General features: G+C 29.0%; 2 protein-coding genes across 7 annotated transcripts in view; one reads left to right on the top strand and one right to left on the bottom strand.

Annotated features, from left to right (window-relative positions):
• PH4alphaEFB (prolyl 4-hydroxylase subunit alpha-1) overlaps positions 1-5147 on the top strand; it is a 122844-nt gene extending 117697 nt beyond the window's left edge. For all 6 annotated transcript variants that reach the window (XM_035082421.1, XM_035082418.1, XM_035082419.1 and 3 more), the window contains 6 exons: positions 887-1053; positions 1167-1430; positions 2511-2735; positions 2819-2884; positions 3607-3772; positions 4192-5147. In XM_035082421.1, the coding sequence (XP_034938312.1) occupies positions 887-1053; positions 1167-1430; positions 2511-2735; positions 2819-2884; positions 3607-3772; positions 4192-4286 (983 nt within the window). In that variant the 3' untranslated portion in view covers positions 4287-5147. The remainder of the gene's footprint in view (positions 1-886; positions 1054-1166; positions 1431-2510; positions 2736-2818; positions 2885-3606; positions 3773-4191) is intronic.
• Positions 5148-10276: 5129 nt separating this feature from the next.
• On the bottom strand, positions 10277-12645 carry jdp (DnaJ domain-containing protein). The gene is made up of 6 exons (XM_035082507.1): positions 12410-12645; positions 12122-12322; positions 11846-11973; positions 11588-11689; positions 11288-11404; positions 10277-10891 (listed from the first exon to the last, which is right to left on the bottom strand). Exons 3-6 carry the CDS (start codon positions 11927-11929, stop codon positions 10682-10684), a joined length of 513 nt encoding a protein of 170 aa, XP_034938398.1. The 5' UTR covers positions 11930-11973; positions 12122-12322; positions 12410-12645; the 3' UTR covers positions 10277-10681.
• Between the last annotated feature and the right edge of the window lie 1970 nt (positions 12646-14615).

Here is a 14615-nt window from a genome sequence, read left to right as displayed (position 1 = left end):
AAAAAAAGATAAAAATAATTTCTCATATTTAACAAGTATTTTTAAAGCTTCCTAAAACTTTTTTGAACAGCATATAAACGCTTTTATATGTCAAAAAGTTAATTCAAACTTTTTATTTTGAGCTACCAATGCCGTGTATGTCTAACTTTTAGTATTTAAAATTTTTCTAAAAATAATTTATCAGTGAGTTTCTATCTGTAAAAAAGAATTTCAAGTATTGATTAAATGTTATCTAATTATAAAACATCTACAAAAAGTTTTGCTAATGTTTTTTTGTTGAAACATCAGAGTATGTTAATCCTTCATTAAGTATATCAAAGTTGGAGTCTTGTTGAATTACTTTGTTCACAAAACCTCAAAACCAAACTCAATATCAGATTAAATATTACTTACAGAAACGTTCTGATAAAAGTAAAAGTATACAGCATTTCAAGTCTATATGGTTCATTAAACAATAAGTTAATTTAAGCTACAATTGGACCCAGTTGTAGAGTACTTGTGTAAAGTAAATTCCAACATTTCTCAATTTATTTCTCAATGCATAATAAATCGTTAGATTAATCTTTAACTCAGGTTTCCTTATTTCCCGTTATCCCACGCGTACGACATATTGTTTGAAAAATATATTTTTCATATCCAATATAGATCCGAAGTATAAAACTCAAACGGAAAGGGTTCTGGTAAAAAAATAAAAAATGTATTTTCTGTGCTGGGCGAGACATTACTCTTGGAAATACTGCATCTCCGATTCACAAGACACGACGACTGAGAATAAATAGCCCACTATATCCTAACTCAATTTATTTGTTGATCGAACCCCGGGCTAAGCATAGCTCTCAAGTTTACTTTACTTTCTGCAAGTAAATATCGTTCTCTTGCTTTACAGGTAACGTAGCACGTGCCTTGAGTATGACGAATGAGCTTCTAGAACTTGTACCCAGCCATCAAAGAGCCCTCGGCAATCGAGCGTATTATCAGGAAGAAATACAAAAGAATCTGGATAAAAAAAGCAGGGGTGAGGATGGAAAAAGTGATGTTCCACTTACAAGCCAAGTAAGCGTTTTAATTAAATTAGCTATTATTTTAATTAGTTTATTGTCTACTTAATTCATGAAAAAGTCTTTAAAGTTTGGTAGAAATGTAACTATGATAATTTGTTCCAACAGTTCACTGTGGTTGAAAAGAAAGTCAAAACAATAGAGGAAATGACTGAGCGAGAGAGGTATGAAATGCTGTGCAGAGGAGAAGTTCCTTTATCACCTAGAATACAGAAGAATTTGAAATGTCGTTATGTTGATCGTGGAATACCTTTTCTCAAGATTGCTCCATTCAAAGAAGAAGAGGCTTATTTAGATCCACGAATTGTTATTTATCATGATGTTATATATGATGAAGAAATAGATACTATAAAGAAACTGGCACAACCAAGAGTGAGTAATTTCTTCATTATTTCCATCGAATTTATTACAGTATTTTTATATCAGAAAATGCAGTATTTCTTCTGATACTTTTTATTCTATTTAGAACACTCTCTAACGACATGACTTATCTTATATTTCAATTTATTGATCAATACTGACTTTCATCCGTGTACATTGATTCGGTTCTTTATGGTATACCATTTATCTATTCAAATATTTAATTGTTGAATCAACATAAACTAGAGGTAACAAGTAAAACACGCAGAGTTTCGGTACACTGATAATTTGAATAAACATAGCAACCGAGAGGATTAAAATAATAGTTTATTGTTAACGAAAATTGTATACACTGAGTTGTTTACTTTCTCATAGTAAATATCTTGGTCAACAATGAAGTTATAGACGTAATTTTGAATTATAGAATTATGTGTATACATTATTTTACCAGAAAATTAATCAATAGAGTAATAGGATAATATCATTATGTATTTTAACTGGTATATATATATTTAGTTAATAATTAGTTATTCATAATTAAATACTAAATAATAAATAGAATAATAAATAATTTGAATTATAAAATAAATTAATGTTTAGTGCTTTTTAATTTTTATTCATTCATTTAAATCAACGATATGACTTCTAAATAGTTTCATCAATTTGGATTGAATACTGATTTCTAACATTTTCAGTTCATTAACTATGCATAATTCTACATACTGATTATTTAACTTGTATTTTCAGTTGATCCGAGTCTATTCATCACTTGAATTGATTTAAATAAATGTTTAAATACTCTATACCCTGAGAAAACAATGAAATTCGAGCAATTAATGATATGTTAAATGAAAAAAAATTGTTCAATTAGAGCTGGAAATTTTTTTTTTCAATTGTTATTCAAGAGAATAAGTATTTTTTGTTCAAATAAAATTTTTTTTAATTTACATTCAAATAATCCTTAAAACCCTGATAAAATAACTTCTGTCCACACTTTTAAGTTTTCTAATTGCATTTCATTTGGGTGAATGTTCTTTCTGCCAATGTGATACTATTCAACACGACGTTCATTCAAATTGTTATTGATTTTAGTTCAAGCGTGCGACCGTACAAAATTACAAGACTGGTGAACTGGAAATTGCAAACTACCGAATCAGCAAAAGTGCCTGGCTCCAAGAATATGAGCACAAACACGTACAAGCAGTGAGCCGAAGAGTCGAGCATATGACTAGCCTGACTGTCGACACGGCTGAGGAGCTGCAGGTGGTCAATTACGGTATTGGAGGTCATTACGAGCCGCACTTTGACTTTGCTCGGGTGAGCAATTTCATGCAATTATCAACTCAGCAGATAGCTATTTCTCTAATTTATTGATCTAATTGATCGTTTTTTCGTTTCAGAGAGAAGAGACCAATGCATTTAAGAGTCTTGGAACTGGCAACCGCATTGCTACAGTTTTATACTACGTATGTTTCTCTTTACTATTGCTATTTATAGTAATAACCAACTGAAAATTATTGGAGTACTGCATATGGCAATCCGCAAAAAATAAACAATTTCATAAATAAAGTGATATTTTTTCCAAAGACTTTTTATACTTTTCGCCATGAATTATATATGCTTGGAGTATTATTTACAAAAGAATTTAAATTTTACCAAGAAAAGCTGCAAGTTGAATTAAAAACTCGAAAAAAAGTTGCTTTTAAAAACTCTAAAAAGCAGTATATTTTGTATGTGGCATTCAACCGAGTAGCTAATTAAGGCAGCAACTAAAAGAATGCTTTTATAGTTGTTTAATAATTTTTACATCGATTGTACCTTGCTAAACGTCATTATATACCTTCACACTGAGCTTTTATGTGCACAAGCTCTTACTTTTTTTCATTTCGAAAAGAGGTAAAAAAATACCAAAAAGTATTGAAAAACATCAAGCGATTGTTTGCTATTTTTTGCGGATCTACATATGCATGCGCTTCGTTAGTATTTAAGCTCTTAAGTAGGTAAAAGTTTGAAATAAAAAAGTGCTCTAGATATTAGCCCTTACATGTAGGTTCAAAAGCAAAAATAAAACATGACCTGTATGAAAGTTTCATGGCCTTTAATCTGCATTGAATTAAAACAAATTAAAAACAAAAAAACATAAAGATGCTTATGAATATTTATTTAATGAATAATTTAATTTTTATAGATGAGTGACGTAGAGCAAGGAGGTGGCACGGTATTCACAGCGATAAATATATCCTTGTGGCCTAAGAAAGGTAGTGCGGCTGTGTGGTATAATCTTAAACCAAATGGAGAGGGTGATTATAAGACTAGACATGCAGCTTGTCCAGTTCTTACTGGATCTAAATGGGGTAAAATTAATTTTCTCTACTACCCTTTATTCATTAAGTCTTAATTACCTTAATCAAAATATCTTGTCGAAGTTTATTTAATTAAGCATATTCACTTTTTTTATTTATATTTAATTTCACTTAAAGACATATTGAATGAATTCAATTAACTCAATTACATTCAAAATGATCCTCAAGAGATCTTTTTCTTTTGTCAATAACTTTATATTCATTTATACTTTTTATGAATAGTTTACTAAATGTTCCAATCAGTTGAAAATTTTTTACAAAAAGATTCAATGAGTAAAGATTTAATAATTTAATATAGTGATTAGTGAATAATAATTAAGTTTTCTTAACTTCAATAAGTTGAAATAATTACTACTACAGTTAATTAATTGAAGTCATAATAGTTATCATTAATATTATTTTGTTTGTAGTGGCGAATAAATGGCTACATGAGAGAGGTCAAGAGTTCTTGAGGCCATGTACGCTAGAGAATCAACCCCCAGATGACGACGTAGGCAGATATTAAAAGCTTTGCACAGTCTCTCGTGTTATCATCTCACTGGTTTTCTTCTACGTGACTCTTGCACTTGACAGGAATACTAACAGATCGCAAAGCTAAAGAAACTGTAAATTTTTGTAGAAAAAATTTGCTTAAAATGGATAAACATTTGTGAATTTACGAGATAAACATTTTTGAATATACTGGAGACTAGAACATATCTCTGTGAAAAAATTTTTAAAAATGTAATGACTCGTATGAGCTTCTTCAAGTGCAGTTGCTTAGGATTCTGCATTTATTTAACGTCATGGCTTTGTTTGTGGCATACTTGTAGTTTATTATTTGTAATTTGTAATGAAAGATATGAAGGTAGTGAGTTTTGCCACTAATAAAGTCATACCGTTTGTACCTAGTATATTCAATTAATAAGAGTTAACAAATATAGTAACAAACAAAAAAAAATAGAAAAAAAAGAAAAGAGAAAAAAATTCAAGTATACTGAATCACATTTTATGAACCAACGACTTACTTTAATGAAATTGTATGAAATATCATTTTGTATTATAATATTCTAGTATTCTTAGTATTCTTAATAGACAATATATAAGTTGAAATGTAAATTCTGGTACTAATAATCATGAATGACAGACTTATATTTATTTGTTATAATCGAGATTATTAGTCGATACAGTGATAAGAACCAAAAAAAAAATAAAGTAAAAACCCCAGTGAATAATTATTGATAAATGAGATTTTCCAGGGAAATGTTTAGGTCAGTGAAAAACAGCTAATAATTTTTAATTAGAATTAACAAAAAAAAATTAATTATTAAGTTTGCAAAGCGGTACAACTATCTTAATATAATAAAATAAATCATTTTTAAATTAACCTAATGTAGTTTTTTATTTAATTTTATTTTCTGTGTGAAACAAATATAACTTTTTCGTATCATGTAACTTTCCATGAAATAATGTTGGATATAGCAAAGCCGTATTGAATGAATGGAAAACTAGGGCATGGAGCTTTAGAAAATGATCTCATAGAATTTATAGTTGACATAAAATTAAAGCCTATATTAATTCTCATTCAAAAGCTAGTTTAATAAGATAAAACTAAACAAGAAAGCCAATCAACATATTTCAATTATTCGAAAATTATTCTTCATCCATTTAAATCGTTCAACAATTGAGTTTACATACTTTTCATTGTTGAAATGAACATAAAATCAAACTAGCAAGTTCTAAAATATGCATCCTCTGGAATCCTCTTGAAACTATGAAAATCTACTAACGTACTGAATTTTTGAACAATTTCAATGATTTTTGAATTAACTGAATTCTGAATGTATTATGTAAATGTTAAATGTAAATTTCTATTAAAGAGATAATAGATCTAGTAAAATAGAGTAAAAATATTGTAAAGTACAAATAGCAATATTAAAATGATTCAAGAAGTGAATATTGACTGAATGACATTGTTCAGTCCAGGAGTCAATGTGAATTGTACAATATCATGTGAATAGAAACTAGACTATTGAGCTTTAAATTATGCAGTTTGTCAGGATCACATAAAAGGGAAGAGGACAAAATTTGCTCCATTAATTCCAGGCGTGACTGAATGGACGACAAGTTGTAATTTCCGACCAAGAGCGAGCATTTTAATGCTCACCTGTGCTCTCTACTCGTTCATGCAACCACACCCACTCTAACGCCTACGTTGAAACTAAATGCGATTCCACGTGGAAGATCGATCCATGCTCTATTCAACGTAGGCTGACCCAGCCCAACACCTTCTTCCTTTGATCAAAATATTAACACATAGTAAAGTGATATAGTTGGAGTACAGAAAAGAGACCACGACAGGCTGATTGGAAACAGCAATGTACGCGAATGCAAGCATGAACAAAGCTGAAAGATTCATTCAAGCGTATTACGACTGCATCACTTAATTGGAGTTTCATTAGAAAATGTTGATAGACTGTAGAAGACGATTTGAATTTATATGTGAGGTGGCCTATCTTCATAATGTTAAAATACGGAAACTTGCTACTATCTTCAATACTCTTGCTAAAAACAACCCGAGCATACTTCGTTGAAAAGTGACGTTTCAAGTATCCACAAAGCTGATTTTCTCTTTGAACGTTATTTCATCTTGCTCACAAGTAAACTTAAAGTAATTCCCTCGAATCGAGTATATACTTAGAGAAATATATCATTTCAATGAAAACGTTTTTACCTGTTTGAGAGATTTCCTGCTACCACTGATGTGATGAACTTGCGCAGGCGTATGGATAATTTAATTATTGTATCTACTAATAGAAGTGAGAAATACAATTAAACTTTATTAATTTTATTTACGATAAATTGAGTCTAATATGGCCAGAAAAACCCGAAGTAGATAAGCGAAAAGAGATTGATTTTATTTGGTACTTCTTCTAAGAACTTGATTAAAATAAGAAAATAGTTTTTATTCGGCATTATATTTTATTTTTAATAAATGTGCGAGTATTTAAATAATTTTCAAGTTTAATAATTAAATATAAAGAGTTCACTTGAAAAATTTTTATATATTCAAAAGATACAAATAACTTTTGCAACATTATTTTCATCAAAAAACAAATGAGATATTTTTTATCTTGAAACTTCTCTAAAAATAATAAATCCAATTTAAAGCGTCGTCTTGCAATCTATTTTTTTATCTCAAATATAATTTCATTTTTACAATTCAGAATAAAATAACGGAATATAGACGGCTTTAGAGTGATAGCTTTGTAGGTCAGGTGGACATAGCTTTGGCCTTTCGTCCACTGGATTTTCTCAGTTGACAAATAGCAGAAGAGAGAGAAAAAAAAAGATTGAAGCTGGGCAGCTTTTCAATATCGAAACACTACATAGAACTTTGTGGCTGAATAATACCATGTTTCATTCCAAAGAGAATATTAAGTATGGAAATCTAGTAAATACCGAAAAAAAAATTTGACTGAATATCTATCTCCATGAATATGTCCTTGCTTCTATAATTTCCTTGGAAAGGAAGGATTTCTCGTTTAGTTAATGTTGACTCTGTCAAAGCCTTTGATGGATTTTACAATATTACATAAAGATACTTTATGACCTTGTGGTACTTTTGATGTGTTCTATTTTCATTTATATAATAAAGGAATAAAAATATAAAAAAGGTATTAAGAAACCATCAGAACACCTAAACATAAAATTTTATGTCAAAACTATCAAAATTTTATATCCATTTATAAAGAGAAAATCATTAAAATTTATGATTTAACCATCATATTTTCAAGGATTATCTGTCGAATGAGTAAAATAAAAAATAATTACTTATAAATACAAGTACAATGTTCAGTTTTTTTCAGATGAATATTCAATAAATTGAAGCATGAAGGATTGTCAGGAGTATGTATCATGCTAGAGTCAGACAATAGCAAAGTCTATTCACCATCACAAATTCCCTGTAGGGACGTAAACAATTGTTTGGCTCGATTCCCAATCAGTAAGCAACAGGCTGTATAAAGCAAACAACCGCGGGTTATCGAGAAAACTCGTAATAGATCTCTTTCTCTCTCGCGTGCTAAATTTACTTAACCCTTTTCGCACTTGATACCAATCGATACTAAACAATAGGAAAAATACTAAATGGCAGGAAAATATTTGAATTGTTTTTTATTTCAGTTAGTCAAATTTTTCCTGAAAGTATTTTTATGACCTGAATAATTATAATAAATTCCAAACAAGTTATTTAAACACATTTATTGATTTTCAATTTTGAGTACACATAGTGTGATGTCATCCGCATCACTGAGTAATACCTGGACCGCGGACAATATTTAACAAAAAAATATTTACGCTGTGGACCTGAAGAATTGGAAGAAAGAGAGTAAGAGAAAAAAGGGAAGAACGTGGTGGAAAGAAAATTTTGGAGATATTAAAAAAAAATATATAATTGGACATCTTGATGATATGAAGCTGAAGGTTGAGTCAAATTATTATTATCTCCAATTTGTTACAAGTTTTTAGTCAATTGGACAAAATTGTGTGGATTATAATAATTTTCTTGCAGTTTAATATGAATATTATGTGGTGGTGATCATCTCATAAAATCGAGGACACATTAGATAAGTTAGTACTCAAGTTCCTCCCTTTTTTCTATTTTTTTATTCTGTTATCTACTGCATTTCATACTCTCTTCCACCCATTTTATTTTAATGTGTTCATTTTTTTCTAGAAAAATACATTTATAGGTAGATAGTAAGATATGTTCTGGAGGGATTAAAGTGTTGTTGGAGTTTATAATGAACATTGCAAAAAAAAAAACTGCTCTACAACAATTAAATTTTGAAAACTTGCAAGAATTTTTGTTAATAAAATATTATACATTTTTTTTCAATTTTTTTTTTTTTTACATTAAACATTTAATATATTTACTATAAATAATTAATCGACAAAATTCCCATGAAAATAAAATTTTAACAGCAATTAATATTAAAAAGATAAAAATTTATAATCATATTTAAAATAAAACAGAATATTTCATAAAGAAAATACAATTTGCAATAACACTTTAAGATTGTAATCTTCAATAAAACAAGCGCTATTTGAAAGTAAAAATTCAAATATCAGTTTTGCTCTGATTACTTTGATTTCCAGGGAATATCTAATGTAAGCTTTGTAAATGGACAACATGTGATCTTGACGCACATATTGATTTGTAACTAAGAGAGCAAACTATTGTCAGTAATTTGTACTCCCTTCAACGTTTCTGTATACTTCGATAGCGCTTGGAAAATTAAACAATGAAGGTCTTGTCTGTCTAGACAATGTAGGTATGAATTTATAATCACAAATACGACAAAGGGACATACTTCAATACGATACATGAAGTTGAGTTCTGATGAATACGGCAAAAGTTCCACGGTACTCTTTTAATCAAAAGAAACATTTTTTCCATCTAACATCTATTTCAAGCTTGGTATTCACAATTAAATTATAACTTAGCAAGAATTTATCGACATCTTTCTAAGTGTTTTGCAATTAAAAATGTCTATTATATTAAATTTAATTAAAAGCTCTTAAGCATATAATCAAACAAGCTACTTAATTAAATAGACTTATTAAAATGTATATAAAATGATATTCACTATCGATATCATTGATTTTAAAAAAAATCATATGACAAGAACAAATTTTCTAATTTTAAAAACTCACATCTTGAAATGAAGCATACTAAATATCATAGCAAAGGACCAGCTATGAATGCTTTAAATCAGATTTTGTCTTGAGGCAACGTTTCTGTCGTCAATCTCCAAGAGACGAGGTCAAGAAGATGAAAAACTTGAGTAAACGACCAAAATGAGAGCATGACCAAATATAAAACTAATTCTTTTGCGACTATTTTGAAAAATATTACAGCAATAATTTTTACATTATAAATGATAAAAGCTTTTGGAATACCGTGTGATATTTTACATTAAATTCTTTCATCTTCGTGAAACTGTGGTCCACTAGACATGTCTTACCATGGCTTTAAATACATTTTGAGCCATGGTTTTACATACATACATTTATTTTATATATATATATATATATTCTTTTGTGTATATATATTTTGATAATTTTTTCATACGCAGTTTTTTTCTTATGTATCAAAAGTGATCCCTACTCGTATATGCTAGCATTCAAATAAATTTTAAACCACATTTTCGATTAAAATAGAAATGTTCAATTAAATAGAAATTGTTCAATAGACTTTCGTAATCAATGAATAAATTTATATGTGAGCTTGGTATTTAATTGAATTTAGTAATTGTGGCTTCATTACGACACATTGAACATTTAAATCTCGTTGAATTAAATCACTAAATAACATGGATAAATTTATTTATGTAATTTAATGCAAATGTGGGTAGTCCACTGTAATTATCTAAAATGTAACATGTAATTATTTTGCCTCAGTGAGCAAGGATCATTTTTAATATTGATGTAAGATATTTTGAACTGTATATATATCTCTCTGTTTAAACTCTTTATAGGATACAACGATAATAGACATCTTCTATCAACATAATATAATACTTGTTCAACATAACTTTGTCCATTTGAGATTCATCATTGGCAAAAACGAGATTTGAAAAACAAGAATTTACACGAGTGCACAGTTTTGATAAATATACATGTATATAACGATGTTTAACATTTGATTTATTTTTTTAATCAATCATTTTCCCGTTAGTTTTTCATTTTTTCGCTTCTAATAGTGTTTTTGTATATGTAATCTTCTCTATTGTTTCATTGTAACATTTTGACACTTGGCGGCTGGAGAACTGGAGGCTTTAGAGAGCAATCACGTTGCCATTATTTCAGCATTAGGTCTAGGATAGAAACAACAGCTCGCTTTTTTTAAGTTAAATTTTAGACCTCGTAATGACGGAATTTGTTGATTACATCGCTGCTTGCCTGGGAGTCCCAATTTAAGTCAGGACGACGTCCAAAATGAATATTCGCACCACCTTCAGATGCACGCCTATGAGCGTTAGCTGGTTGACCTCTAACGTGACCTGGAGATCCACCGGCATCCGGAAGCATTCGATTTTTCGTTTGTGGAGTACTCCAATGCATTGACTATAAATTAAATTAAACCTCTCATTAACATGAATAACATGTTATTTTAAAATGTGTCCGATAGTATTTTGCATTTTTTTTAAAAAAACGTATGTAAAAATTATTTTACTTTATATTTTGATACACAATAATTCAATGTCATAATAGACGCAAACAACAATTTAAAATTCATTAGAAAAGTTATTGAAGTAAATGAAATCAAATACTCTCGAAAATCAACACATCAGCTTGAAAATGTTCTATTTTCATGAATCGTTGATTTTAAATTTAATATTTGTTATCATTTTTCACTTGACACTTTTTCTATGTATACTTGATATATAGATATATAGAAATTAGACCCATTAGCACCAAAGGGAAATAAAAAAAATTCCGTTTATTGAAAAAAGATCAAACCTGCTGAACATGTTCTTTCATTCCAACCCATTGCTTGTAGCTAATAGCAATTCCACTATTTCGCCACTTGTCGTAGTTGCTCCTTTTTTCCGAGTCGCAAAGTATCTCCTTGGCATACTGAAACGAATCAAAATAGAACTAAATTACCGATCATTTGAGTAATAAGTCTCAAAGAGATAGATTGATATCATTGGTACGATTATGCATCAAGTGGAAATAAAAATGAAATAAAATTGTATACTCTATTATATCACAGATATTTTTCTATTCCGTCAATTTTTATGCTCACGTAACACTCACCTTGAGCTGTTGAAACTTCACTTCTGCTTCTTTATCTCCTTCATTCTTGTCTGGATGATATAGAAGGGCGCGAACCTTATATTCTGCCGTTATTTGCTCGACCTTTAATGTTAAATTTTTAAAAATCAACATTTCTCAATCTTATGAAACAAATAAAATAGTTTATTCACATTATCATTAAACACTACCATCCAATTAATTATCAATAAAAACCAGTTTAAATAGTTACACAAAGTAAGGAAAATAAAATTAACTAACCGTGGCTGATTCATCACATCCCAAAAGCTTATAAAAATCCTCTTCTTCGCTTGGTTTGTAATTAATCGCATCCTCGACGCTCATTTTGTTTATATTATTCTTTTAATTTCTTGATTTCTTGATCAAAGCTGAATGACGTAATTAATAATCACCAACACAAAGATAATAATAAAGTTTATCAATGATATTCGTTCAAAATATAGATTTTCAAGTTTATAAATAATGAAATATTTCTTTCACTCTTCTGGTACAAATATACTTGAATTTAGCTTTCACCTGTTGCCTTGACGTATACAAGTACGTAGCGATGTGGCAAATGATGAAGAAAAAGCCGCCTCGAGGCCCGGAAAGTCCCGATTCCCCGGGAAATCCAAGATGCGCGAGCGCACTCCTTGTCAGTCGTTAAATCCTGTAGCTGCGCAGTTCAGCATCTGTTTTCTATCCTACATCCTCTCAATGATCAAAAACGACGAGAAGCTGATGTGAATAATGTCAATGATTACAAAAGAAAATTACAGAGAACTTGGATGATTCTAAAATCGATACTTAAATATTAATACTCACTTTGATCTTCTTCTAATCTTTCAATATGTTCGGGTTTTGACTTGGGTGATAATGAAATATTGTTTCAAGACACGTAAATCATGTAAAACAACACTCTGGAGCAACTCGAATGCATCAATGAGCACCTGAAGAAAAACTGACGACGAGAACTGGCTGCCACGTGACTTTCACTTGCGTTCGTTTCGAGAGATAGACCTTGAGAGCAACTCTGTGGTTTGTTATCGCTTGGTCTTGTATCCAGGGGACTCTGAAAAATAAAATAGAAATCAAGCAGTAGATTGGACAGTGGGGGAATATAATAATTTATTGTGAAGCATGATATGATCATCAAGTCAATGGATAGATGATGATAACAAATGTGATGGTCAATCATCAGCGAATCGACGACCATTTGCGTAAGAGACTGATGACTTATAACGTTATAAGAGATTATTGATGCAATTGAACGTTAATTAGGACGATCAACTTCGTTGACTCCTTTTCATTTTCACGCTCCATTAGATAATTGCGTGGAAAAGTTGAGATGATGAGCAATCAAGATAATATCATTTATAAGATAAAAATTGTCTCCATTTCACTTTTAATCTAAAGTCAATCATCCGGAAGTATTATACAATATCCGGAATTTGTTTTAACTTTATTGAAATTTTTTGTTAGGGAGAAAATTTTTTTTCGAGTTAATCAAGTGTTGAAGTTTTCACCTTGACTTTACTTAATAACACATTTTCATTGGATTTCTTGAAAAAAACATTATTTTGCTTTAAATTAACTATTTACGCCGTATAAATTTATTAATAAGTATTTTTATTAAATTTATTATAATTAACGTATGATATTTTAAAGTAAAAAGTTTCATAGAAATATATCACATTAATGGAAAATTTTTTAATATTATTTACCTACCTCAATCAGAAAGAAAATAAAATCCCTCTAGAAAATATTTTCATTGTTATTAAATTTTTCTTTTACAAAATTTATTTTCCTTTTTCTGCAATAATCTATCCACTTTTACCTCAATTTTATTTTCTCTTTTTATTTATGTTTCTTACATTCATCTTAAATTTAATATTTAATTAAATTTCAAACAAATACTTATTTCCTCTTTCAATATTTTCTTTACTATCATATTTTATATTAGTAATGATTTATTGAATTCGTAAATACTCTCGTTTATTAAAGAATTTATAATTTAAAAATCGATTTTAATTAGCTTTCTAACTATAGTATATGTATATACTCCATTAAAAAAAATGCTCATGCATTCTCGATTACAGGATAATACACTTAACTTATGAGAAATGAAATTAAGCTGATTAAAAGTTAAATGGGATAAGAAAAAAGAATATCAGTTTTCATATTTGAAATTCAATATTTATTTAACGATTCTTCTAATTGCGATTTGACTAAAATTAATAAACAAAATAAATTGATATGATTCAATAATTTAAATAGCCATGACCTTGAATTAATTCCTTTTCTATTCATAGCACGTAAAAATTAGCGAGTAGAATGAACAGTTAGCATAATTTCTATGCAAATAATAGATACAAAAATGCTTTTGAAAGTGTGGCGTAGGCGTATCAGTGGGATTAAATAAAACATCGTAAATTAATAAGCACAAAAAGTAATTAATTTATAATCTCGTTAAATTGTCATATTCATTTTATTTTACTTTTAAGGATCTTATTACGAATTCGAAGTATTTCTGCATCCTGCCGTGCGATATAAATTAGTTTCTACATAAAGAAAAGAGTATGTGGTAAATTTTGATAAATTACTAGTACTGGAGATAAAAAAGCAATTTTTCGTATGATTTTGAAATCATACTACATGATCAACTGTTTGAGGTTTATTATTATAAAAAAAAAGTTCTATGAATACTCTAAGACTATTGATTTTTATAAACCAGAACCAATAAATGATAATAATTAATTAAAACAGTAAATGAAAAAACAATAGCTACTGTAAAGAAAATAAAAATAAACGTCGTAAATTTTATTAGTGTAATTTACACAACTCTATTTCTTGTATGAAGCAAGTAATTAAATAGCAATTATTTAAATTCTATCCAATATCGTTATATCTGTAATTCCATCTACTGTGCTGGAATAATTCTTCTTCATTCTTGTGTCTTCTCTGTGCGTCAAATTAATCTGAAAAAAAAGAATAAGCAATATAATCTTCTGTCAATTTAAATGAAAGTCTG

Source organism: Chelonus insularis, unplaced genomic scaffold, assembly GCF_013357705.1.
Source record: "Chelonus insularis isolate UGA/USDA-ARS -01 unplaced genomic scaffold, ASM1335770v1 contig_346_pilon, whole genome shotgun sequence".
In the NCBI taxonomy this organism is placed as follows: domain Eukaryota; kingdom Metazoa; phylum Arthropoda; class Insecta; order Hymenoptera; family Braconidae; genus Chelonus; species Chelonus insularis.
This window is presented reverse-complemented; position numbering and strand designations above follow the sequence as displayed.

Coding starts and splice junctions, on each gene's coding strand:
- jdp (XM_035082507.1), bottom strand. CDS start 11,929: ATGAGCGTCGAGGATGCGATTAATTACAAACCAAGCGAAGAAGAGGAT. Junction 11,690..11,845: donor GATGTGATGAATCAGCCACG/GTTAGTTAATTT, acceptor TTAACATTAAAG/GTCGAGCAAATAACGGCAGA. Junction 10,892..11,287: donor TGAAAGAACATGTTCAGCAG/GTTTGATCTTTT, acceptor TTTAATTTATAG/TCAATGCATTGGAGTACTCC.